The 25,880-nt window shown below is 42.3% G+C and overlaps 1 protein-coding gene across 1 annotated transcript in view; it reads left to right on the top strand.

The window, feature by feature from the left end:
- The window catches only part of LOC144785116 (retinol dehydrogenase 7-like), a 59,682-nt gene extending 34,784 nt beyond the window's left edge, over positions 1 to 24,898 (top strand). The window contains exon 4 of the mRNA XM_078664209.1: positions 24,570 to 24,898. Coding sequence (XP_078520335.1) covers positions 24,570 to 24,763 — 194 coding nt within the window. The 3' untranslated portion in view covers positions 24,764 to 24,898. The remainder of the gene's footprint in view (positions 1 to 24,569) is intronic.
- The last annotated feature ends 982 nt before the right edge of the window (positions 24,899 to 25,880 follow it).

Below are 25,880 nucleotides of genomic sequence, written 5' to 3'. Positions count from 1 at the left end.
GAAGAGCAAGAAATTAATTGCGTCGGGCATTTGTTGCAGTGGAAACATCTTGAGATATGACGATATTATGGCCTGACCAGATAAGACGACGTTTAAGTCTTACAGCTTTCAAGACGTGCATAAGTTTGGTGAATTCCAAAACAAGCATTATAATTCCATGTGGTTTATTTGTGGTAGGATGCAAACGACCCAGACGATGTGTTCTTTGTATATTGAAGGGAGTTGATGATGACTGAAAATCCAAGAGTTCTGGAAGGAATTCCTGTAGAAATGCTACCATGTCAGGACCTTCAATATTCTCCAAGTCCATAAAGGCGCATATTATTTCTACGATTTTGATTTTCAAGATCCTCAGTGTGGATTTTTAACTTGTGAATCTCTTGTTCTGGTAATGGAATCCTTGCAGAAACATCCTGTATGTCGCTAACCCGTTGTTCAAACTCCAGTACTTTTCCCTCCATAATAATCTATCTCTCCTCAATCTGTTTTAGTTTTTCACTTGTAGTGGACAAAAAAGGTTGAAGACCACGAACTTCACCTAATATAGAGTCCAGTACTGGACTCTGCGAGAAAAGAATAGGAGAAGGTGGATCATTTTTATGCCTTTTCGGTTTTGTACCAGATGAGGAATATCTAGCAATATGGAGATCGTTAGCAATTGTTAATTAACAAGGAGAACAACTTGAAAGCTGTAATAAAAGTCAAGAATTTCTGAAAAAATGCAGTGAAAAACAAATTATTATTTATGTTGATGAAACAAGCATAGCATTATATCCTTCAATAAGTGACAGATAATTAAAGTACCACCATTGAGCGAAAGTAACAGATGTCCATCAACTAGAGCTCATCAAATATGCAATCATAGAGTCACTTGAGAAGGAATACTTTCATTGCCACAAAAGGATAACATGAATGGGCAAAAAGCGATATATTTAGGAATATTCAGTGCCCAGAGGAGAGTATAATTGAAGAGTTTCTGAAAGAATGCCGTGAAAAACAAATTATTCCTTATATTGATGAAGAAAACATAGTCTCATATCCATTCAACATGTGACAAATAGTTATAGTTCCCCCAGTGAGCAGGAGCAACAGACAACCATCCTCTTGAGCTCATCAGATATGCATGTATAAAGTCACTTGAGCAGAAAAGACTGATTCCTTGTCACAATAGAATAACATGTATGGGCCACAAATTGCATTGTTATGAAAAGTTCAATGCCCAGAGGAGACTTTATATGAATTGAGCATTGGAGTTCTTTACCGGAGAAAAGACTGATTCCTTGTCATAATAGAATAACATGTATGGGCAAAAAATGTCAATTTTATGAAAAATGAAGTGCCCAGAGGAGACTGTTTGTGAAGGAGTTGTTGGCATGCATTACTTTAGCCCCGCCGTAAATATAAAATGGCAAAAAAAGAAAGACGTGAGTGTCGCGATTAAAAATGGTGGCCGCTCGCTACTTATGAGGTAAAAACTGTCACTGCAGAATACGGGCTCAAAAATAGATAAATATCGTGGCAAAGGCGGCGTAGAGACTCACCGCATCTTCAGCAAGCCTGAACTGTCACCCACACCTGGGAAAACAGGCAAATGAGGCTCAAACCGCGCAAAAGAGTCCCGAGTCGATTCGGAGCTCACATCGAGTCCGCCATTACACCTTGGTGTGCAAGCCACGCCCCGTCTCTCAATATTTTTAACTCTATATTTTGTCCAAACATCCTTCATCCCTGTATCCGGCCTGTACTCCATCATGGTGGGCATGAGCTTGTGACTTTGTCCAGGTATAAGTGCAACCAGATAACAACAGTTGGTGCTTTGTGCTTCTAGGCACTATTTTCACCTACATTTTTTTAATTACTTCTCTCCAGATATAGTTTTAGTTTTGCATACTTTATTACATTTCACTCTATTTTTCTAAATTTGTATGGGATTTTTCTTGTGTTGTGTTTCCACTTTATTAGTGTTTGAAGTGCGGTAAAAAATGCTTCACACATTGTCTCTACGTTAAGCCTAAGGGCTTTGTGCCAAGCTACCAGAGAGTTAAGCATGGGTTAATTAGGGGCTTGCTTTGGTTTCACCCTGATAGAGATTGTGTCTGCTGCTTGCATAGGGGTTCCCCTCCCTCAATAGGTAACTCAATCTCCTACATAGCCAAACTGCTATATATATATATATACCAAACGTTAGATGCTATGGAAAAAGGGCAACACAACATATGGCCTACAGAACAGTCTAAAACCGCAGATGGTGAGGTATTACCAGCGCATAGTCCATGTAGCAAATGGTAAGGAGAGAATTATTTTTGAGTGGCATCAAGGGAACCAAAGACAGCTACCACCTAACGCTGTCAGAAAACAGCAATTACACAGTAATTGCAGACACAATAGAACAAACACAAGGGGTTCCCTGAGCACAAAGTACACGTATCTGTGAGTATTACAGATAATATCTATTCACAAATAATTGTCCATATCAGCGCATCCAAAGTATGAAAAAACCTTATTTTTATTCTCAGTCCATGGGTGTTCATGAAGACTTGTAGATACAGCAGTACAGTCTTGATACAGTACACAACAGCCAAACGCCAACACGTGTTTCGTCAGGGGACATTACCCAATGACTTCTTCAGGGCCTAAATTGTTCTCACTTTTAGTATCATACAGTCAGGATCATATCAAAGACCTTTATTTTTAATTCTCCTTCAATCGGTTTATCAGCTATCCCAAAATCACTGTCTTCCTTATTATAGTTTTGGTAAATAACGCCAGGCAATATCAGCCTTCACACTGTGGAACCACCATTAGTATCTCTGGTTCTCCGAGCAAAAGCGTGTGTCCGATCCTGTTTCCAATCCGGCGTGTAACACGCCGAGATACTAATGGTGGTTCCACAGTGTGAAGGCTGATATTGCCTGGCGTTATTTACCAAAACTATAATAAGGAAGACAGTGATTTTGGGATAGCTGATAAACCGATTGAAGGAGAATTAAAAATAAAGGTCTTTGATATGATCCTGACTGTATGACACTAAAAGTGAGAACAATTTAGGCCCTGAAGAAGTCATTGGGTAATGTCCCCTGACGACACACGTGTTGGCGTTTGGCTGTTGTGTACTGTATCAAGACTGTACTGCTGTATCTACAAGTTTTCATGAACACCCATGGACTGAGAATAAAAATAAGGATTTTTCATACTTTGGATGCGCTGATATGGACAATTATTTGTGAATAGATATTATCTGTAATACTCACAGATACGTGTACTTTGTGCTCAGGGAACCCCTTGTGTTTGTTATATGGCCTACAGAACCACCAATAAAGTTAAGTAACGTGAAAGCACTTCAAAAGATAAACCAAACCTTAAATGTAAAAATTAAAAACCCTCAACCTCTGCAAACTACCTAAAAATAAATGTTTAAAAGATAACTAATACAACTACCTCCCCGCCATACCAGAAACCATATCATTGGGTAGGGGAGCCCTACGCACATGCCCGCTTCCCCAGGGAAACAATATATGAATTCTATGCCGACTCTGAGACTCTGACCCACCCCTTTGTTTATTAAGAACCTCGTTGGAGCACCAAATGCTTGGATTCATGAAGATCAATGGTCAAAATATTCAAATCAACATATCTTGGGCCCCAATGGAACGATTTGGATGATCTTGGGCTTGGTTTGCTCCTGTTGGCCAGCTCCAGTCACCTGAAGCATTTCTAACAGGAATCTAAAGGGTGAACTTTGCAGGGAGGTGGTTTTATTGACTCCCTGTATCATTCCATTCTTTAGCTCTCCTTGTTCCTGGTACTTCTCTTCTGCTGGTGGGAGAACCTTGTGCAATCCTTCTCCTATTAGCCCACTGAGCACCCTCCTGCTCACACCCCACACCACAGAGCCTCCTGGCTATCTTGCAAGGCACTTGTAGTGGCAATGGAGTCTAGATCTTCCTCCAACTGATCCCAAAGGTCATAAGGGGGAGAGTGCCACTTGCCTTGGAAAGACCCATGTAGTCATGAGGTAAGCTGCAGACAGAGTCCTCAGTCCATCAACGGCATCAAATGGCTTCTACATCCAATTGTGGATGATTTTGCTGTTGCTCTCTTCCAGGGTCTTGTTCTCGGTCTCTCCCTTGTGCAGTTTGTTTTTAAGTATGGTTGGAAAGTTCTAGATGCCAGGTATCCCTGGCCAATCCTAGGATGCCACGTCATCCCTCCAACCCTGTCCCAACTCGCCAGCATTGCATTCTGGGAGAATCTACTATGGCAGATCCCTTAATACCCTGTGCAGAATGCCTGTACTCACCCTAAGGTATGGCCATTTAAATGAGAAGCCCTCCTCTGTGGTCACTATAAACCAGTGCTGGGACAGCTCCATCACCCACTGGGAATGGAGCGAGCCTAACTAGAAGGACAATAGAGGGGCCAGGCTTAGGTGTTAGCTGCCTCTGTCTATGACAGAGAAGACCCCTTTGAACTTAATCAAGTTACTGCATAGATCCCCCAGGCCATCCTGTTAAGGAAAAGCCAACTCCACTTACACACCAAAGACCCGTTGTTCCCTTTCCTGGGATCAATTCACACCCCAGTACAGGGATCCATTTACCTGCCAGGTGACGGTTGATAGCTTACAGAAAGTCCTCCAGTGGCTTTAGACAGGAAAATTGTGACTTTTTAAAAGTTCTTGTTGCTTAATAGTTAGACAAAATGTGATTTTACCATTAAATTTGATTGTGAATAACTATAAAAATGAGTCCTTGAATTTCACTAGGTGCTACCAACCCACATTTAGCATTGATTAAATCTAACAGCGTAGTCCGGTGTTTCCCTATAGAAGCAGCCAGCCTTGTTACAGTGGTACAAAAGGGGGTGGTGATGGACGGAGCATCTGAACCAATCAAACCCTCACACCCAGTCAAAAGATCTGGGTTTGACCCATCACCGTTCTTTAGCCCACTCTGCCACCCCAGTTCAGACATGGCTATATGCAAATCAGTCTGACCCTGTGCCTCATGGGAACAGTCCAGCCCGAACTGCCAAGCCATGCCTTCCCTGGACCGGAAACAAGCTTCCGAGGACCGGTTTCTGGCATTACAGCCGTCTTCAGCCCGGCTTGCTTGAATCCAGTGGCAAAGTGAGCAAAGGACTCGCGTCTGAGCATACCCTGCCACACTTATGGCGGCCAAAAGCGGTACAAAAGGGGGTGGTGATGGACGGAGCATCTGAACCAATCAAACACTCACACCCAGTCAAAATGTGATGTATTCCTATAGGTTCTGTATCGATCCCCCTATTCCTGACCCTGTTCTGGTTAATAATTAACTAGCAGCCATCCCACGGTGCAAAAACCGTTATCTGATTAAGCCACACCACGGCACAGGAACGCGTTATCTGATTAGGTCATAACGCTTGCCATCTAATTAGGCAAGCACTATTCCTCCAGCCCCTGATAAGGCATACGGAGTTCTCAAAACAAATCAAACCTATGACAACCTGGGAAAATCCCTACAGCCATTGTTTTGATTTCACCGAGAACTTCAGTAAAGAATGTGCTAACGACCAGTTTGTATGACATCCTTATTGACGTATCTATGTCCATCCTTACGTCAATCTCGGCACCTTACAGGTATAAATATTACCGACATTGCCTTAAGCAAACACACGCGGTGGTGACGAGATCGGAGCAGCGAGACTTGCCGAAGAGCCCAGCACAGAGCGAAGCCCACTGGTGCTGCCCCGCCTTCCTGACGGGCTGAGAAGGACACGCTGCCGTTCTCCTGCCGAGAAAATCCAGCTCCGGCGCTTCCAAGCAGCCCTTGCAGGCAGCTGGAATATCAAGACCAAAGACGAGAGATACCAGCCCTCAACCATTCTAGATCTCATGTACAGAACTGAATAACCCCTTGCAGAGAATTCTTGAGTCAGTCACTTGGCAAAACAAACTTAACTTAAACTGCTACTTATCTACTCCCTCCCATGTATTAGGCTTAGGTCAGGTACACCGGGGTAGGCGTAGTTAGAAGCACCAGTTGAGTACGATTAGTCAAATGTATATATGTATGTATCTATTTTATCCATTTTAAATATCTTATGGCTTAGAAACCATATCAATGTTTTTACAGTATTATTTTATAATTCTGCTTTTATTGTATGCACTTTACTTAACCATAAGTATTGCAATAATATCGATTCATTTCTCTTGTACGAGAAAAGAGACTGATCAATAAATAACATCTTTTATTGAACACGCCCTTCTCTTCCTTTTCTCTACAATCTGGTGAAACTAAGAATGCACTGAACTGACTGAGTAAAATAAGTTGTCTTTTGTTTTCACACGACTCTAGAGATACATTCTTGATTAGGGGAGAGCAAAGTTGTCATGTTCTATGGTTGTCAGAAACTAAATCCCTTCTTGTCTATCCAGGGAGGTTAAACTCCTCCTTGTCTATTCGAGAAAGTTTCTAGTGAACTCTGAGCTAGCTGGCAAACCCAAAACTTTAAGTCTAATATCGTCAGTAGAATTGTATTGCGACTTATATAGCGCACGTATCACCCGAAGGCATCAAGGCGCTTGCTTAGGGAACCCGTCCTGGTATTCCCCTGTGAGATACCCAGGCAGGGTATCCACAAGGTGAAAGCCAGGCATCCCGCCGCGAGGGGCCGTAGTGGAGATTAAGCAAGCTATTGCCCAGAGTCGCAGAGTGTGACCCCGTGAGTCGAGTAGGCACCGGAGCGAGAATTGTCGAGTCTGTGGAATTTTTGAGCCCGAGACCCGCCGAGGCGGGGAATCAAACCCAGGTCCACGGCCGATCTCAGCTTCCGGGTCTGCCGCCTCTAACCACTGAGCCACGAACCTCGGCCCTAGGTCTATACTATTGAAGGTATTATTCCAATGCGCAGAGCCTATTGGGATAATAGGAACTACACTACATGGCGCCCAAACGTTTGGATAGGCGATAAAACTAACGCAAGACATTAGAGTAACTCAGTCGTGCTTTTTCACACAGAACCCCTTTTTTCCCATAATACTCCAAAGACGTCTGGAGTGGGTGAAAGGTCATATCCGCCAAACCTCGCAGGAGGAGACTCCTATGTATGGTTCTTGGTTTAGTCAACGTTGAAGGATACACTGTTCCAAAATATTGTGCATCTAATCTTTGTTTCCATAAGAAACCTGATCTGCAAACAAACAGAATAACCTTCCTGTCGGTAAAATGGTAGACAGTGAAGAAGAAAGAGAGACAGCTAGAATAACAGCTGAACTCATAGCAGCTGATACTACTATGCAGGAAAATGACCCGGATATAATACTCATCCCGGTCAACATAAGAAAATCTATAACTTTAAAACTTATAGAAAATGGACTGACATCGAGAGGTGGTACAGTCATATTCGTAATTGAGGCACACGAATATCGGCAGACAGAGGTATTCTATTCATGGATACACTTTCCAGCAGCAAACGCTGTAACAAAGGACTTCCACTATTACAAAACAGAGGAACCTCCTAATGAGTACACTCCTTTCGAGGAGGTGGAAGTAACACTTAAATTCCAAGAGCACCTGCTCTTGTTTAATGGCGCCCTAAAACATAATAATCACATCACCAGGCTCGGTCCACTAGGTAGACCAGGAGCAACGTGGCCGGTCCTAGCCGGATACACACCCCATCCAGACATTGACGAAATGCCTGCACCAGAACTTTTAATACAACTAAAACAGTTAATCAAAATACATAGACAATTAGTCCAATATGTAATGCGGACTTCAACAGTCCAACCAGCAATTACAATTCCACAGCTGACCCCTCATCAGGGGAACACAAATAAAATTACACCACAGAACATACAGTCCTGTCTAGGTAAAGTACCCGCAAAACGGGAACAAATACCTTTCTGGCTAGCACAAAAAATCACTCAAATAGAGGCGGTGTTTCCAGATACCACCCTTGTTGAGAAACACAGGATTCTGACTATCTGTCTTCCAATGGGAATCGCACCACATGTGGAGGACTGTGACACTTGGGGCACCGTCTTTGCTTCCATTTACACAAAAACACATGGTGTTCCATCCATGTCAGTAATACCAGATGTGCTAAAACAAATTCAAGATGAATACGGTCCAGAACCCGCTTTAACTCTTGGTATGAAATTACTGAAAAACTTCAAGCAGGTATCGGCAATATTACTAGCCAACATAAAGGGAGAAGCAGCGAATGTGGCAATCCGCCAGAGGTTGAAAGAGGCAAATATAGCAGACCAACCAGCTGAAATTGCCAGAATTATAGAAAAATCCTATGAAGAACTAGGTAGAGATAGTTTGGGTGGAATACCGGTAAAACCCCAACTAATTGAAAGTCCAGAAAAAATATTTATTAAAAATACTCTATTCACTCAAAAAAAGAACTGGGATGGAAACAAACAATCCAATCCTAAAGAAAAAAGATTCCAGACCAGAGGAAGGTCTCCTCGGCGGAGAGAAAGATCTCCTGACCAAGGACGCAAGTCTCCCCAAAGGGAGCCCTCTGTGAAAAAATACAACCTTAGAAATAGGGATAATATAAAGAAACCTGATAGATATCAAGATCATGATACACGTCCCTCTCAATCTTTTCAGACTTCCTCGCAGAAATCGGAAAGAAGAGGACGATCAGAACACAGGGAAGAGCACGTCAAGTCCAAAGACAAGGAACCTGCTCATCGAAATAAAAAGTTACAATTTCCAAAAAAGAAGGTAGCCAGTATTAAAGTAATCAACAATGCCGAGAATACTGAGGACACAGCTGAAAAACGGAGAATGGGCTCAGACAATGCTAGACAGCGCAGCAGAAGTGAGCATAGCTCGCAAAGTCCTTATGAATCATCTGGAGACAGTGGACACGAATGAATACATTCAGGTGGAAACTGCCGATACCAGAGTGAGCAAACCTCACAAAATATATGAAATAACATTACGTATAGAGGGGGATAAGACTAGAAAAATAAGGGGTCTATTTTGGGATAATCTCTCCGAGGGCTATGACATCCTTCTAGCTGAACGAGACTGGCCACCCGAGTTTGTCAGGGAGTGCCCTCATGGCGAAGAAATAATTATGCCTGCCTTCTCAAATCATATTCCAATTCATAAAAAATATACACTTGCAAGAAAGTGGGCAGTAGCTCTAGCTCCTGCTTTATATAAAAATCATGTAGGATGGGATAAGAACTCTCCTCCTCATAAAATCCAGTTAAAATCACAACCTACTGCAAAGAGACAGTACCCAATTAAGCAAGAAGCTAAAAAACAGGTAAAAGAGATCCTAGATCAACTTGAATACCAGGGGGTGATTGAAACTTGCACCTCACAAATGAACAACCCTTTGTTTCCTGTCTCCAAACCAGACAATTCATATCGTCTTGTTTTGGATTACAGACACCTTAACTCATGTTGCAAAACTTTTGCAGTGCAAAGCTCGCATAGTGCTGCACTAATGAATAACATAGTGCGCAAAAAATACAAAACAACATTAGACATCTCTAATGGATTCTTTTGTCAAAATATAGCACCAGAGAGCAGATATTTGACTGCGTTCTTCTACAAAAAGAACAGCGCTGGATTTACCGCCTGGCCACACACATCCATGGCCTGAACGATGCCATTCCATGGAATAGCCTAACAGTATAACCATATCATGCCCTCCTATACAACTTGGGCTGTGAGCCAGTAATAACTTCCCCGGTCCTACTCAGTAGCACCTAGCACTTCATGTGAGACACTTGTGCCCCTGTCCCCTGCATGAGCGTCCTCCCTGACCCCTTCTCTCCAACTAGTGATCCCCCCTCTCTACTTAGTATTTCCTAAGCCTGATGGGCATTACCCATTCTCAACATAGTGGCCCAATACTTCGTTTATAATGACCCTCTGGGTAGCACATAGTCAGCGCTACACACACCTGTTAACTCACAGGTTATTCTCTTTGCCCAGTGCTTGTGTTTCTTTACATGTGCCAGAGCTTAATACTTTGTCTATTATAACGCTTGGGCTAGCGCACATCCAGCGCTACCCACACAGGCTGCTCATACAGCCCAGCGCTTGCAGCGCTCACCCGGCGATGCTCCGCGCATGCGCATCAGAGCCCCGTTCCTTGCGCATGCGCATTGACGCGCCCTGCCTTCCGCGCATGCGCGAGTCCACGCGCTGCTCCCCTGCACATGTGCAGTTGGTTGCAGCATGATAGGGCGTTTTACGCGCATACCGCCTTCTCTTTCTACTCTAACCAGGTGAAATAGATTACGATTAGAGCATAAAAAGACAAACATTGCGGCCCAGTCACTGCATTTCGGGCGCCGCGGATGGATGAATAGGTCCTAGGAGGAACCAGACCGAACTACTCGTGAGTAACCCTCTAATCCTGCAAATGGGGTAAGAACTTTCTCTCCCTACAGGTTAGAAAGCCTTGTATGTCTCATTTTTATCCCTACAGGGTCTCTTTCTCTGCCAGGCGACCCATGAGGCTTTTTACATTGAAATAACAGAGTGAGGACTTAGTACTATTACTTCCCTGTACCTCACCTTGTGATTTCGTTTTTAGCCCACCACCCCTCACTAACGGTTGAATATACCCTCACTAGCTCTATGGAGTCCCCAATGAGCTCACCTTAGCCGCATATAGGTCGAACACCACCTTACAAGTCGGCTAAAAGTGGTTCTTTTACTTAATGTAAACCTAATATGACTCTTCCTTGTACGTCTTGTCTTTGTCCTATGTGTTCTGTGTAGAAAAGCTTGAGGGAATCCCCCTCTAACAGCTACAGCGCCTTAGCGTGCGCGACACATAGAGAAAATAACAACACTCACTTAATATAGTTTATTATTATTTGCACTTTTCACCCCTTTTTGGTCCTGAGGAAAGCCAGCTTATAACAAAGGCACTGGCAGAAACATGTAGACCACACTGGACGCTGGAGGTCATTGTAACTCTCCCTTAAAACGTCCTATTGCCTTTTTAACCTGCTAACAGAGGCCCAGTTCATTAAATATTGCTAATACCCTCGGGTGCTGGGACCTCCTGGATAGCATTTTAATTTCTCACCTTCACACCCCTTCACTGCACACTCAGCAACATACCAGCTCCGCAGTCACCTGGCGTTGAAGCACACCCGGGGCACATTCGGTGCCACTGTGGTGGGCCCGATGATGAAGCATGCCACCGACTAGGTCGGTGGGTGAGGGCTTTCAAAGGAAAACAGTGTTTTTCCCACATATTGTCACTGCTGACGTACCAAAGTCTCCCTAATATTTCCCTTAAACTAGCTAGCCTTTATTGATTTATATAGAAGAAATAATTATGCCTGCCTTCTCAAATCATATTCCAATTCATAAAAAATATACACTTGCAAGAAAGTGGGCAGTAGCTCTAGCTCCTGCTTTATATAAAAATCATGTAGGATGGGATAAGAACTCTCCTCCTCATAAAATCCAGTTAAAATCACAACCTACTGCAAAGAGACAGTACCCAATTAAGCAAGAAGCTAAAAAACAGGTAAAAGAGATCCTAGATCAACTTGAATACCAGGGGGTGATTGAAACTTGCACCTCACAAATGAACAACCCTTTGTTTCCTGTCTCCAAACCAGACAATTCATATCGTCTTGTTTTGGATTACAGACACCTTAACTCATGTTGCAAAACTTTTGCAGTGCAAAGCTCGCATAGTGCTGCACTAATGAATAACATAGTGCGCAAAAAATACAAAACAACATTAGACATCTCTAATGGATTCTTTTGTCAAAATATAGCACCAGAGAGCAGATATTTGACTGCGTTCTCGGTAAATGGCTCGCAAAAAAGTTTCTGCCGTTTACCCCAGGGGTACAAGAACAGCCCAGGATTATTCTCAGCGAGAGTAACAGAGTTACTACAAACATATGATGACGAGGCATTATCCTATGTCGACGACATTTACCTAAGAGATGATGACTTGGATACTCACTTGAAGAGAGTGAACACCATAATACTTGGGTTCGCAGCAGAGGGTTACAAATTCAACTTTAAAAAGTCAAGAATTGCCCATCTGACAGTCCTGTTTTTAGGATATGAATTATCAAGTGAAGGCAAAAGCCTGGCTGACAATTTCCTAGAGAAATGTGCTGTAATCCAAAAACCTAAAACATTAAAAAACTTACAATCAATTCTAGGCTTCCTAAATTTCGGAAGAACTTACATTATAAATTACGCAGAAAGGGTCAAACCCCTTTATGATCTAATAAAACCAGATTTAAAAAAAATCAATTGGACTCAAAAACACACAGAAACTTTGAGATCTTTACAAACAGACATGTTAATTAAAACAAAATTAGAAACACGTGATAACACACGCAATCTAGTGATTCGAGTCATCCCAGGAAGATGCGGATTCACATACCTGACCTCTAATGAGGGAGAAAAGGTACCAATTGCATACAAATCACACTTGTACACAAAAGCTGAAATGAAATTTAGCCCAACGGAAAAAATTCTGACCGCGGTACAGACTGCTGTAGCAAAGGAGCGGGCCCTAGCACAAGGTAAACGAATAATCATCGTGACACCGATACCAGCCCTGGAGGTGGTAACAAAGGCAAGCATTTCGAATGCTAAAGCACTCCATCCAAGATGGATACAATGGGCTAATTCTCTTGCTGCAACAGACGTGGCATACGAATTTGACCCCAACTTAAAAACACAAGAATTTCTCCAATATGAATTCGAATGTCCTCCGCCGACCGAAATTCTGCCTCTAGAACATTACGGCTGTATAATATATACAGACGGATCAGCACAACCCGCAGTGGGGGGTAAACAAGCTTACAGTGCTGCGTGCGCGATTGTTAAAGGTCACTGGCACGAAGGAAAATTTAAACCACTGGTCACTAAAACGCAATCTCTAAGAGATTGTACAGCTCAACGAGCGGAACTACTCGCATTTAAGATGGCGCTTGAAAATACCAATCGCGAATTCCCCACACTCATAGTGTGTGATTCGAATTACTGCGTTCAGTCTTACAACGAATACTTGCAGATCTGGGTTCAGAATGGTTTTAAGGATGCAAAAGGAGGCACAATCAAGCATAAAATGCTTTGGGAACAAGTAGTTCTTTTACAAAAAGAACTACCAAAGACTCACGTGATACATACACTGAGTCATCAACCTGATGGCGTTCACGTTGCAGGGAATTCATTGGCTGATGAGGCCGCGAAGGCAGCTGTGCAAACGGCTTCCGGAGCCGCCATAACCCGGTCAAAAACAAAAATAGACAGCAAAATTTTACAGGCTGTTAGCGCTACAGTAAAAGATGCGATAGAAACACTCCCGAAAGGCTTTCCAGTAAAGTACTCATACATAACTGATGCAAATAATGTTCCTTTTGCTCGAATCCCTGGAGTGGGGGATAGGGCAATTCCAAACATGGAACATAGGTTAGGACTAATCATAGCGGCACACGAAGGGCTTGCTTCTGTACATGCTGGCGTCTCAGCCACAGTATCGTTATTAAAACAGAGATACTGGTGGCCACAAATGAGAAGAAAAACACAGAACTATGTTCTAGAATGTGAAATATGTCAAAAAATGAAAGTATCAACAGTGAGACGACCAGCGCAGACGCCCCTTCTAATCTCGGATAAACCATTAGCCTGTGTTTACCTGGACCACTGTGGTCCCTTACAAAGGGATGGTAACTATAAATATATCTTGGTTGCAGTGGATTCATGCACGAGATTCATATGGATGTGGCCCCAGCGATCGGCGGACGCCAGAACTGTTATAAAAGATTTGCGAGTCTTTATCGGCACATACGCAATTGGCATGCTACGTTCTGACCAGGGTCCTGCCTTTAGCTCTCGAGCTTATAAGGAGGCCATGACCAGCATGGGCATTGCATTGCGGTATTCTTGTCCATTTCATCCTGAGGGAAACGGAATTGTAGAAAGAAAAAAAAACGTGACATAAAGCAATCTATAACAGCGAAGGTATTAGGTTCGGGAGCTGGGTGGGTCAAACATCTAATAAGTGTCCAACGTAGTCTAAACAACCTGCCAAGAAATTCTCTGAGGGGATTCAGTCCGTACGAATTATTGTTTGGGACTAGAATGATGATCTTAGATCTTGACAGTCAGACTTCAGTGGTTAAAGAAAAAAGCTTTGATATCAAAGATAGTTTGGCTATTTTGCAGGACTTAAACGAAACAAGGAAAGACCTGAGCAACATAAAGTTGAAACAACAGCCAACAACCACTGAAGAAAAACCACCTGTCCCAGCATGACCTGTTTGGATTCCAAAAGTCGGGGATCTAGTCAGAGAAAAGATCGCGGTAAAGAAGGAATTTGGGCCTCCTTACAGAAAAGCAGTCCCTGTCTTGTCTATCAACGGGACAAGATCAGTAGTACTACCGCCTCTTGCTGGTAAAAAGGAGAACAGAGTTGTATCCATCGACCTGATAAAACCACAATCATGTGGCCGATAACAAACAGTAGGCCAAGTGGACTCCCGATAAGTAGTAGAACACCAAGGTTTGCTACAAACACAGAGGTTCAAACTAAGAGGCTAATCACATTCGAAATGCCTACAGAACATCAACAAGGACTATGCAACAAAGCAATTGAACTTAAACCTCTAAAAACCCAAATAAAAACATTTAGTCGAGACACACCAACCTACAATGAAGTACCATATGACTATGCTGATGAAACGAAGGAAACTTCTAGAACAAAAACTAATCCAGAAGCAATTGGAACAATAGACAGAACGGCATCCGGCTACTTCATCAACTTCAATGATTCATCTGAAGATCTGAGTGAATCAAAGAAACAGACATCAACAAAAACTTTTAAAGATAAAGCTAAGGAACTTTTTCAACATCTGAAAGAAACCTATCTAATTTCTCCATGGATTGAATTTTGGGTGGCCTTAGGTGCATTCATCCTCATACTTTGGCTCATCATGGTACTATGTTTGGGACATTTCATTGAGGGAAAATATGTTAAAATGGACACAGCAAGCCAGAAAATCAACTTAGTCCTCAAACCACACACATCTTCACACGTCGAGAAAAGAGAACTTTCTTCAGTCAACTTCACAGCCAATCCTATACCCGGTGGGGTAGCATGGGACAATACTGATTATGAAATCTATGGTCCGGTTGAAATCCTGAAGTATCCACATCAAATTAACCACTTGGGAGCTAGTAAACAAACCTCCCCAGTGCTGCGCTGTCCATTATCCGGTGCTGAACTGGACGTCCAGCGGTCGCACGCAGCACTGGGGAGGTAGTGCCCGTGACGACCGACGGCAGCACTTAAGGGGTTAAGATCTCATTGAGTGACTTTGTAAAACCAAGCTCATTTGCTGATGATTGGGACTTTGAAAGTATTAATGATATGATGTCTGACCTAGTGATGTCTGCTAAATTTACAAAACATGATTATTTGCAGGGTTCGTCTAATTATGATCAGATGTTCTGCTATAATCACTTTGGTAACCATTATCTGCATAAATCTGCACAACCTAGAAATGTTTTAAATTATAATCAATGGGAACACTGTGCAACCCCTCCAAAAGGTAGCTCAAGAACTTTTTATGACAAATATTCATATTTTTCAGGGTTCAACACGAGTAATGCAGAAACATTTTATTTCAAATTGTCAAACAAGACAGGTACGAAGACCATGCTTACAAACACTAAATTAATATATTCAGACTCATTTTTTGAGCAAATGAGTACATTTGGTTTTGATTACTGGGACAAAAATGTTGAAGTAAAAAGTGTTTGGGGTACAAAAGAATGGCAAGTACAAGGTATGGAATCATTGTTTAGAGCCTGCATGATCCCAGAACAAATTATATTTTTAAATGACACTATTCAACAAACTACCTGTCTTGGGCTAGCGAAAATCAAAGATTTAAACAAACCGTCTATTCCAAAGCCAACAATGAACAGTAATAGCTCTATAGATGAGGAGATAGACGTAAACCATATATTAAGCCAAAACAGAACACATCCTGATTGGAAACAATGGTTGATCTGGCCCACAGATACTAATAACTGTCAAGACAGATTCCTGAACAAAATACAGGGGTTCACATTGACCAGGCCAGACCCTAGATATTCCCAAAGACAACACCCAGGGATAATTACCACGTACAGTGTGGGCAAACTCTGCCTTCAATGGCTACAAACATCCACACTGGCAGAAATGAAGCAACACCTAACTTTACTTACTGATGGTGCTGACTTGCGTGACTTCATTAAGGGACCGCGCAAACAGCGTCAAAAACGCTTCATAGCAGCCTCTGTATATGCAGCTTATAACGAAGCCTGGAAAATAACTCAAATTGAGACAGCAGAGAGAATACGGGAAATTGACCGTATTAATTTGGAAAAATCACTCTGTAGTGGACAATGGGTTAATGACTCTGTCCTCCAGAATATACTCTTTGGACAGCATTGTGTCTTCAGCAATCGACATAATATCGCAAGACTTACTGTTGTTACAACACGGTCATTCCCAATTGCGTTCTAGTGTACAGCTTGGCTGGACGTTACAAAATCTGCGTTCAGGCTATGTGCCTTGGCGTTTAATCAACACGACGTCACTATTCAATATCTTTAACCTTACTGATAAACAAATCAGTATGGCACAGAAGGGTGCTGATTATACAATCCGGAGCATTGAGAAACTCGAGAGATTACCATTGACAATGTCAGAACGACCTGTCATTGAATGGATAATACATGGGATAATTAATATTCCAATATCTACTTTCAGGTTTCAATACTGCCAAAAATATATACAGGCTGGCATGTACGAGAAATTGGGAAAAGGGTACATTAAGTCAACATGGAACTTGCCCTATTCACATGCATGTGTCAGTAATAAAGGCCAGAAAGTGTTTCTTAGTGGCAATAATTGTGCGATGTCACTAAGCGGTACACTTCTGTGTAATGGTATTAGTTTACACGGAGCCTGTGAAGGGTCCTCAAATAACCTTTCATGTCACCAGCTAGGCACACCTGCAACACAAATAGAACCATTCTTTAGGAGACTATCGAACGGGAGTTACATTATGATTGTAGACCGCAGATGTTGTAGTTTGCTGCCCGGAATACCTTATCTCATAACTACGACTGCGAAGGTCATGTGCTGTGAACGGGTATTGTTCCCCAGCGCTTCACCAGACAGGGAGGCAAGGTTATGGCCCAAATTGAAAATTACTTCTATTCGAATTGATACTTTAAGCAGAATGAAGACAGTGCTCCTTCAGACGCCGACCAGGCTTACGTCATCAAAAGAAACGTATGATCTCCAAGTTGCAAGGACAACGGCAGAGATTTATTCATTGTTATCAACTAATTCCCCCATACATTTCGCAGAAATCCTGAACGAAATCTTAAATATTTCTGATACCAGTGGAGTCTCAAATGTATTTAAGACAGTGTTTTCGGGGGCTTTAACACCATTCAAAGCCATTCTGGGTATTTTTCCAGACTTCGTGCATTCCATCTTTGGCGGACTTCCTCTCCTTTTGGGACTAGTGGCAGGAATCCTATTTTTGATCCTGTTATTTCGCTATGGCAAACCGTGTCACAGACAAAACACCTGCGACAAGGGAAGAAACAATCCTAGCCATTGGATACCGGGACCGGATATCTAAAATCCTTGGACTATCCCGGCTTAGAGACCTAAACATGTCTTGGTTTCTTTCATTTAGACCGATGTGGCAACGATGTGTTTTACCTGTATTAAGGTGCTTGCTATGCGGAGAAGAATGCGTGTTGGACACCTGTCTGACACTACAATCGGATGTGCCAATGGACGCAGAAGCCTTGTTGGGTCCGGTAACGGCTCATGCATTGTGCTGTCCCCAGCGGCTACCAATCCTGATGACGGCATTCGTGGAGACTTCACCACTACGATTGAGGGGTAGTGAAGTTCAAGATGAAAGCAGCATCGATCAGGTACGACCTTCTGTCAGCTATGCTGATCGAAACATCAATGAAGGCAATCATGCTCATGAATGCATGGTAACCACCTTTTCCGAGTTAGTGGAACTTTCACAGGAAGCTGTTGACAGTTTTTTCGACAGTCTAAATGATATGATGTTCTCACCAGAGCAGAAATAATGACTTTTGAGCAAGCTAGCACACGGCGTTCCCAACACCCTGAATTTGGCCTTCAACTTTGATAATAAAGTATCATGAACAATTTTTTCTCCAGTTTACGGACAGCGAAACATAATTTTTTCAGCGGCCCCAAAATATTTTGCAATTTTTCGGGACACTTATCTTCTGCTTAAAGTAGAAACTATTCTTAGAGAACTAAAATTCTATTTTAGGTACTTTAGAGACATTAGCTGCCCACTGGCATGTTCGTAAATATTTGATTTTTGTGATGAAATGGACTCGCACCTTTTCTTCTGTATTAAGAGCCATTTCATGTGTTATTTTCATATCTTATTAATAATGATGTATGAATATGCGTAATTAATTTAGCATTACTATACTGCTTGAGTGCATATGATGCATATAATTATCTTTTTGTATATTTCATGGTTTCAAAATGCATATGAATGTATTTTGGGGTGGTACGGTATACACGTGCTCTACTAGTATATTTACTATGCCTAGATTTGTAAAAATGGACATAGTCTGCGTGGAGTGGGTGTGATGTATTCCTATAGGTTCTGTATCGATTCCTGACCCTGTTCTGGTTAATAATTAACTAGCAGCCATCCCACGGTGCAAAAACCGTTATCTGATTAAGCCACACCACGGCACAGGAACGCGTTATCTGATTAGGTCATAACGCTTGCCATCTAATTAGGCAAGCACTATTCCTCCAGCCCCTGATAAGGCATACGGAGTTCTCAAAACAAATCAAACCTATGACAACCTGGGAAAATCCCTACAGCCATTGTTTTGATTTCACCGAGAACTTCAGTAAAGAATGTGCTAACGACCAGTTCGTATGACATCCTTATTGACGTATCTATGTCCATCCTTACGTCAATCTCGGCACCTTACAGGTATAAATATTACCGACATTGCCTTAAGCAAACACACGCGGTGGTGATGAGATCGGAGCAGCGAGACTTGCCGAATAGCCCAGCACAGAGCGAAGCCCACTGGCGCTGCCCCGCCTTCCTGATGCGCTGAGAAGGACACGCTGCCTTTCTCCTGCCGAGAAAATCCAGCTCCCGCGCTTCCAAGCAGCCCTTGCAGGCAGCTGGAATATCAAGACCAAAGACGAGAGATACCAGCCCTCAACCATTCTAGTTCTCAGGTACAGAACTGAATAACCCCTTGCAGAGAATTCTTGAGTCAGTCACTTGGCAAAACAAACTTAACTTAAACTGCTACTTATTTACTCCCTCCCACGTATTAGGCTTAGGTCAGGTACACCGGGGTAGGCGTAGTTAGAAGCACCAGTTGAGTACGATTAGTCAAATGTATATATGTATGTATCTATTTTATCCATTTTAAATATCTTATGGCTTAGAAACCATATCAATGTTTTTACAGTATTATTTTATAATTCTGCTTTTATTGTATGCACTTTACTTAACCATAAGTATTGCAATAATATCGATTCATTTCTCTTGTACGAGAAAAGAGACTGATCAATAAATAACATCTTTTATTGAACACGCCCATCTCTTCCTTTTCTCTACAATCTGGTGAAACTAAGAATGCACTGAACTGACTGAGTAAAATAAGTTGTCTTTTGTTTTCACACGACTCTAGAGATACACTCTTCATTAGGGGAGAGCAAAGTTGTCATGTTCTATGGTTGTCAGAAACTAAATCCCTTCTTGTCTATCCAGGGAGGTTAAACTCCTCCTTGTCTATTCGAGAAAGTTTCTAGTGAACTCTGAGCTAGCTGGCAAACCCAAAACTTTAAGTCTAATATCGTCAGTAGAAGACCTAGTTAACCTCGGCCCTAGGTCTATACTATTGAAGGTATTATTCCAATGCGCAGAGCCTATTGGGATAATAGGAACTACACTACAAAAAGATCTGGGTTTGACCCATCACCGTTCTTTAGCCCACTGTTACTGTGGGCATAGCTTTTGGGGAAATTTAACTGCACGGACATGTTCAACATTAACGTTTACATGTCCTACTTTTAAATACAATGCACCCTGACTTTAAGGACAATAAGGTCTACTTAGGGGCGACATTAATAAGAAAAAGGTAGATTTTGGTCTGTCAAAAAGGGGTTATTTTGGCATGTTACCTGCGTGTAGCGCCCAGGCTGTGCATAATGGTAGCCTTTTGTGTGCAGCCTACACCAGTGCGCACAGGCGTGCACATGTATAACCAGCCCAGTGTCTAGCAGTGCTGTAGCAGCCTTATTTTAAAAGGCAGACGGTAAACATGCCCTGTCCAATAACCATGCAATTACTTTGAGGGAGACTCACTAAGTGAGGCTCACCCATAGTAAAGGTCTAAAAACTGACTGGGTAATCGAAAGCAAAAAATCTCTGCAGACTAAATAGGTGGAACCCATTTCCAACAATATGTAGCTTGTAATTCAATAAAACACAATTGATTGGAGGAATTCTTGAAATACGTCCACCCATGTGTATCCAGCAGCTCAATTGCGAGGTACCAGTAGCTTGCAGACTTCCTTTGAGTTGTTAGCACATAACTGTCTGTCACATGAATTGATAATATGCAGGTGTAATGTGATTTCAGTGGAACAGTAGACATAGGACCCATGTGTGGGCGTACAGATACTGACCGATACCTCACAATACCAGACTAAAAACACCTGCACCCAACTGCTTCTTAGATTATACATTTATTCGGGGGGTAACTACGCCCCTGAGTGTACGCCCACACATGGGTCCTATGCCTACTGTTCCACTGAAATCACATTACACCTGACTGTTGAGCCTCAAAAAGGGTGAAACCAGTCTTTGGTTGCTTATGTTCTGGTTCAGGGAAGACCTGGCCTACAGCTCAGACTGGGCTGGTCCTATTTGAGCAGGGTTAGGACTGAATTGTATATGGCTGGGACAAAACTGAGGGAGCATAGTTCTCATGAGAAACAGAGCTCCGTGCAGCTCCGTACGATTGATGCAACAATCGTAGGGGCCATTCATTTTATGTTGAGGCTCACATGAGGAGCCAGCATATACCTTCCTCTTCAGCTGGTACTAGAAAAATTGGCTGGAAGAGGTCCCAGAGTACAAGGTGTCCAACATTGGTGCGGTGACAAAGTCTCAAGCCCTGAAGAATCTGCCGGGAGTTTCAGTGGCAGTGAAACATGTTTGCTGTAGGTAATGGTATGCAGAGTTAGCTACCAGCCTTTTTTTAGTTCAACAGAACACACCTAATTTCAAAATAAAGTTGTGCGAAAGGTGTGCCTGTTGATTTTAAGCACTTTTGGTCACAGAAGGGAGTGAATGCTTATTACTCCTTTGCACTTTACACATCTCCTTGGTTTGTTTTGGACACTTTTCTTTCTTTTTCTTTTGAATTGAATGACTACCTATGATGAGAAAAGGGGCATAATCTGGTGAACACCTGCCAGTTGCCCCGAGGGTGGTGCGCCCGTGAGGTGTCATTCTTTTCTCCACACATTTTTTCACACGTAGTAAGTGTAGTCGGATGTCCTGTGTACATGACTGATGCAGACATCGTTCAGTGCTCTGTTCTGACTGTCTTTTTGAAGTTTACTAGGAATTTCCCTTATTTGTATGTTGAGACTTTTTTTGGCAAAATACATTAAACACAGCAACCAAAAAATTTAAAAAAATTGGTGGTGCAGCATTGGACTTTGACCGTTTGTCTCTCCATTGCATTAATAGGAGTTTTGATATTGAACGCCCTGCGGACAAGGTTTTTTAACTGGGATTTTGACATAAACACACAGACAAAAACACAGACATGCACGCACTCTCTGGTCTCCGTTTTGAAGGTCTTAAAATATTGCTTATTTTCCAGAATATTGTGTTTTAAATAAGCATGAGCGTAAAATCCGTTCCGCTCGCGGATTTTGCGGATTTTCGGCAAATTCGCAGTCCGCGAACTCTCGCAAATTTGCCGAAAATTCGTAAATCCGCGCGAAGCGGATTTTTTGCTTGGTCGCACTTGCCAAATAGAATCCTATACAATTTTGCGGCGTGCAGCGTTCACTTACCGTCATTCAGCGTTTGAAGAGTTGTTTTTCTCCATGTTTGTGTGCTGCGCCATTTTGGATCTTGCTGCGGGATCCCGCGGGAGTTTGTCAACGTCATCGCGGCTTGCCACCTTGCACAGCGAGAGTTTGGCAACGCGAGTACGTCATAAAGGCCCGTGATCACGCATCGCGAGAGTAAACACTTGCGAACACGCAGATGCGGCGGGCAGCGACAATCTCGCAATTGCGAGATTGCAAAATTTGCATTTCGCACAAGAAATCCACCAGCAGGCAGCATAAACCTTGAAAATTATGATTTTTATCAGAATAACTCCTCAGGTTGACATTTGCCTGCACTTTTTTTTTTGCAAGGAGTCCATTTTGGGGGGGAGGAAGGAAGTGCCCCACAGTCTCCAACTTCCTGTTCCTGTCCAGCAGGCTCCTCCCAGTGCTTTCTTCATGTGCTGGTCACTTTGATTTGGATCTTGACCTGAAAGGATTACTTTTTGTGGATGCTGCTGGATATTTGGATTTTTGCAAAACTGAAAGCACTCAGCAGGTGCAAAAGTTCAATCTTATTATTAGTAACCATTCCCTGTAGTGCTTCCTGAGGGGCCCCTTCAGCGTTCAGTTGCCTACTTGCAACTATTCTATGACCCTGCTCTGACCCTCACAGCAGGCTCAGAGAATAGCTACAAGTATACAACAAAGGTCCTGTTAAAAAAATTACACTGCAACAGAAAGCAATTACAGATAAGGAAGCAGGTGCAAGCCTGTAAGTTCAAATTCAGTGACACATTAATCAGCCCCTAATTCATTCATGTCAGTTGAGGCAGGGCAGGTGTGCTTTTCCCCCCCTAATCTACAGTGATGAACTAGAGGGTGGCATGGGAGAGCCAGAGGGTGGCAGTGGTGAAACAGAGGGTGGCAGTGGTGAAACAGAGGGTGCTGTGATGAACCAGATGTAGAAACAACATGGTCGCGACCGTTGCTACCCGACAAGTAAGTTCGCGTTTGCGAACTGGTAAAAAACCCTTGCAAAATGGCAGAAACACTTGCGAACACAAAAAAAAAAAGGAATCCGCAAAATTCGCGAGAGTTCGCTGATTTTACGGATTGCAAATCCGTAAATACGCAATTTCGCAGATTGCCAATTCGCAAAATCCACCCATGCTTAGTTTTAAATACCATACTCCTGTCCCTCTTCTCTGCCTCTTAAGCCGCCCTCATTCCCTGCTTCTCATATGATAGGCTAGCATGATAGTTGGAAAATCTGACGTTCACACCCTCCCAATCTTACTGACTAAGCTACGCATTTGCATACACCTGGCCACTGTAGTGTGTGGGACACTGATTGGCATGGGTGTTTTCATTGTGTACTGTCTTCTTGCAGCCCCACAGGTAGGTACTCTGAGCAGTAAACACTGCTTTCTAAGCTGCAAATCTGATATTTTATGAAGACATCGTTAGAGGCCCCGTTTTTCTGTTACTACTATTGAATGTGTATTGATCATTGCCTAATGTATGTTTTTCCATAACTGATCGAATTGCTACTGTTCCACATGGAGCCTTTGTTGCTCATACTGCTACAGAACATTGTCAATCGGATGAGAAAGATTTGGAAAACCAGAGACAGTGGTCACGAAATGTGGTCAGGCCCATAACAATGGATGAGTGACCCACAAATGTTGATCCTCCATCGAGTAGGGTCAGAGCAGGTGCAAGAAAGATAACCAGGAATTTCTGTGATTTGGTCCTGTGATTACAAGATGATCTGTCTGTCTGTGTGTCTGTTTTATATTTTTTTTAATGGATGCAGGTTTAAATTAGCAGACAAAAGGCAATACAATTAAAAGTTGTTCTAGAGTTGGGGCCTAAACATCTGTCTGGACTAGGTCTCCAAAAATTCTCATGATGTCAATGACCACGCAGACTTATCTATTGGCCATACCATGCTGTGCATCTAAACATACCCTCAGCAGGACAGGATATAGGTAGCTAGACTATATTGCTGGTTGGCAGGAATTATTATTACTGTAAGGATGGTGGTGAAATACTGTTCAAGAGTAATTCAGGGAAACATTCACACATGATGGAAAGAAATCTCCTCACCTTCAATGGCTTACTTAAGTGCAACATTTCATTTCCTAGCGCTGCCAATCTGAGGTTGTGCTGGGCTTCACTGTGCAGCCTCTTTCCCAGGCAACCACGTGCATCCTCTCCCCATCTTCAAGCCAGATTGAAACACAACATGTAAATTAATGGAAAGTAATAGATCCAGTCTCTCATTCCTAATATGCTGAAGTAGTCTTCCAAAGACCAACAATTTCCACACAGTGTGTTACAATGGGGAAAATGTGAAGTGTAAAATAGAAACCAAAAGCATGTCTGTAATCTAATTTGATGCATATGTTTATTTTTTATTCTTGCAGTTTACAATAGATTCGATGCCATAGAAAAGGTGACTACCAACCTCTCACTGGTCACAGACTGCATGGAGCACGGGTTGACAGCTGTCTACCCACGAACCCGCTACACAGCTGGCTGGGACGCCAAACTTTTCTATGTGCCACTCTCTTACTTTCCCACTATATTGGTGGATACCATTTTTGCCAAACTTAAATAGATTGACATTTTAGAGGGTCAGCAGGAGAAAGTTAGTATTTCAGTGCCAGACCTCACTCTATCATGGGACTGGCTAAGGTGCGGGTCATTCCTTTCTCTCTCTTTCACTATGTACACAGTGGTGCTAGAACAATTTTGACAATGTGGTGGGTGCTGCCATTAATGTTAGATCACTGAAGTCATAGCGATTGTAAAAACTCGAAGTATCACACAATAAAAACGAGTGTAGCAAATGTGCCACACCATGCAGCTCGAGAGTGGTAAGGGCATTGTATGCAGCTAGTCGTGCATTTTGGAGCACTGGTGAGGTAGAGTACTGTCATTCACAGAAACACACATTTTCTTTTTAAAAGGCCATTACATTTACATAGAATGTTACTGGTAAAAACTATACAGCGCACAAACGAAAATGCATGGAAATTGGGTTTCAGAAAATATGTGTCATATGTGCATCAGCAAATAAAGTGTGTTGATTTGGTTTTATCCTAATAAAATGTGCTTCATTTGTCCTTTCCCAATTGCTAATATATGTTTAATTATTTGTGTAGATCATTGACGGGTATTTTACTGCTGTTGATACTGTGTAGAACGCTTCACATACGTTGATCTTGATATATAATGGCTATCTTATCTTTATTCAGGACTTCATGTAACACACAATGTGATCAAAGCTATTTCATAACTCTCCACGCCACATTCCCTAAAACCTAACCTATCCAAGCCTTTATTTAACAGTGGATTGTAAGGTCAAAGAAATATGCCTACCTAGAGAAAAAATTTGTTTCAAATTATCGATAACAAAAGAATCCGGAGTAAAATTAAGAGTCACCTTTTTGAGAAATTGTCTTTTTGTGGAACTCTCTTCTGTGGGGTACTAATCCGTTGCCATCTGGATACTGCTGTCAAATTGATAGTGGTCGGGATATCTGAGGTGACAGGAAGAATTTTCCTCATCTCTATTCCTTCCTTATTTACAAGTCATATGCTTTACCCGCTTAACCCTCGTATACCTTACTTCAGTTGCCAGGTAACTAGTTAAAAATGCACTTTTTTTTAAAGGAAACAATGTTTAAGATTACTTGAATCAAACATGATTTTTCCTTAAATTATTAAGTGAA

The sequence above is a fragment of the Lissotriton helveticus genome, chromosome 10 (assembly GCF_964261635.1).
Source record: "Lissotriton helveticus chromosome 10, aLisHel1.1, whole genome shotgun sequence".
Lineage (NCBI taxonomy): Eukaryota > Metazoa > Chordata > Amphibia > Caudata > Salamandridae > Lissotriton > Lissotriton helveticus.
Note: the sequence above shows the minus strand (reverse complement) of the source record. Positions and strands in the feature narration are given on the sequence as shown.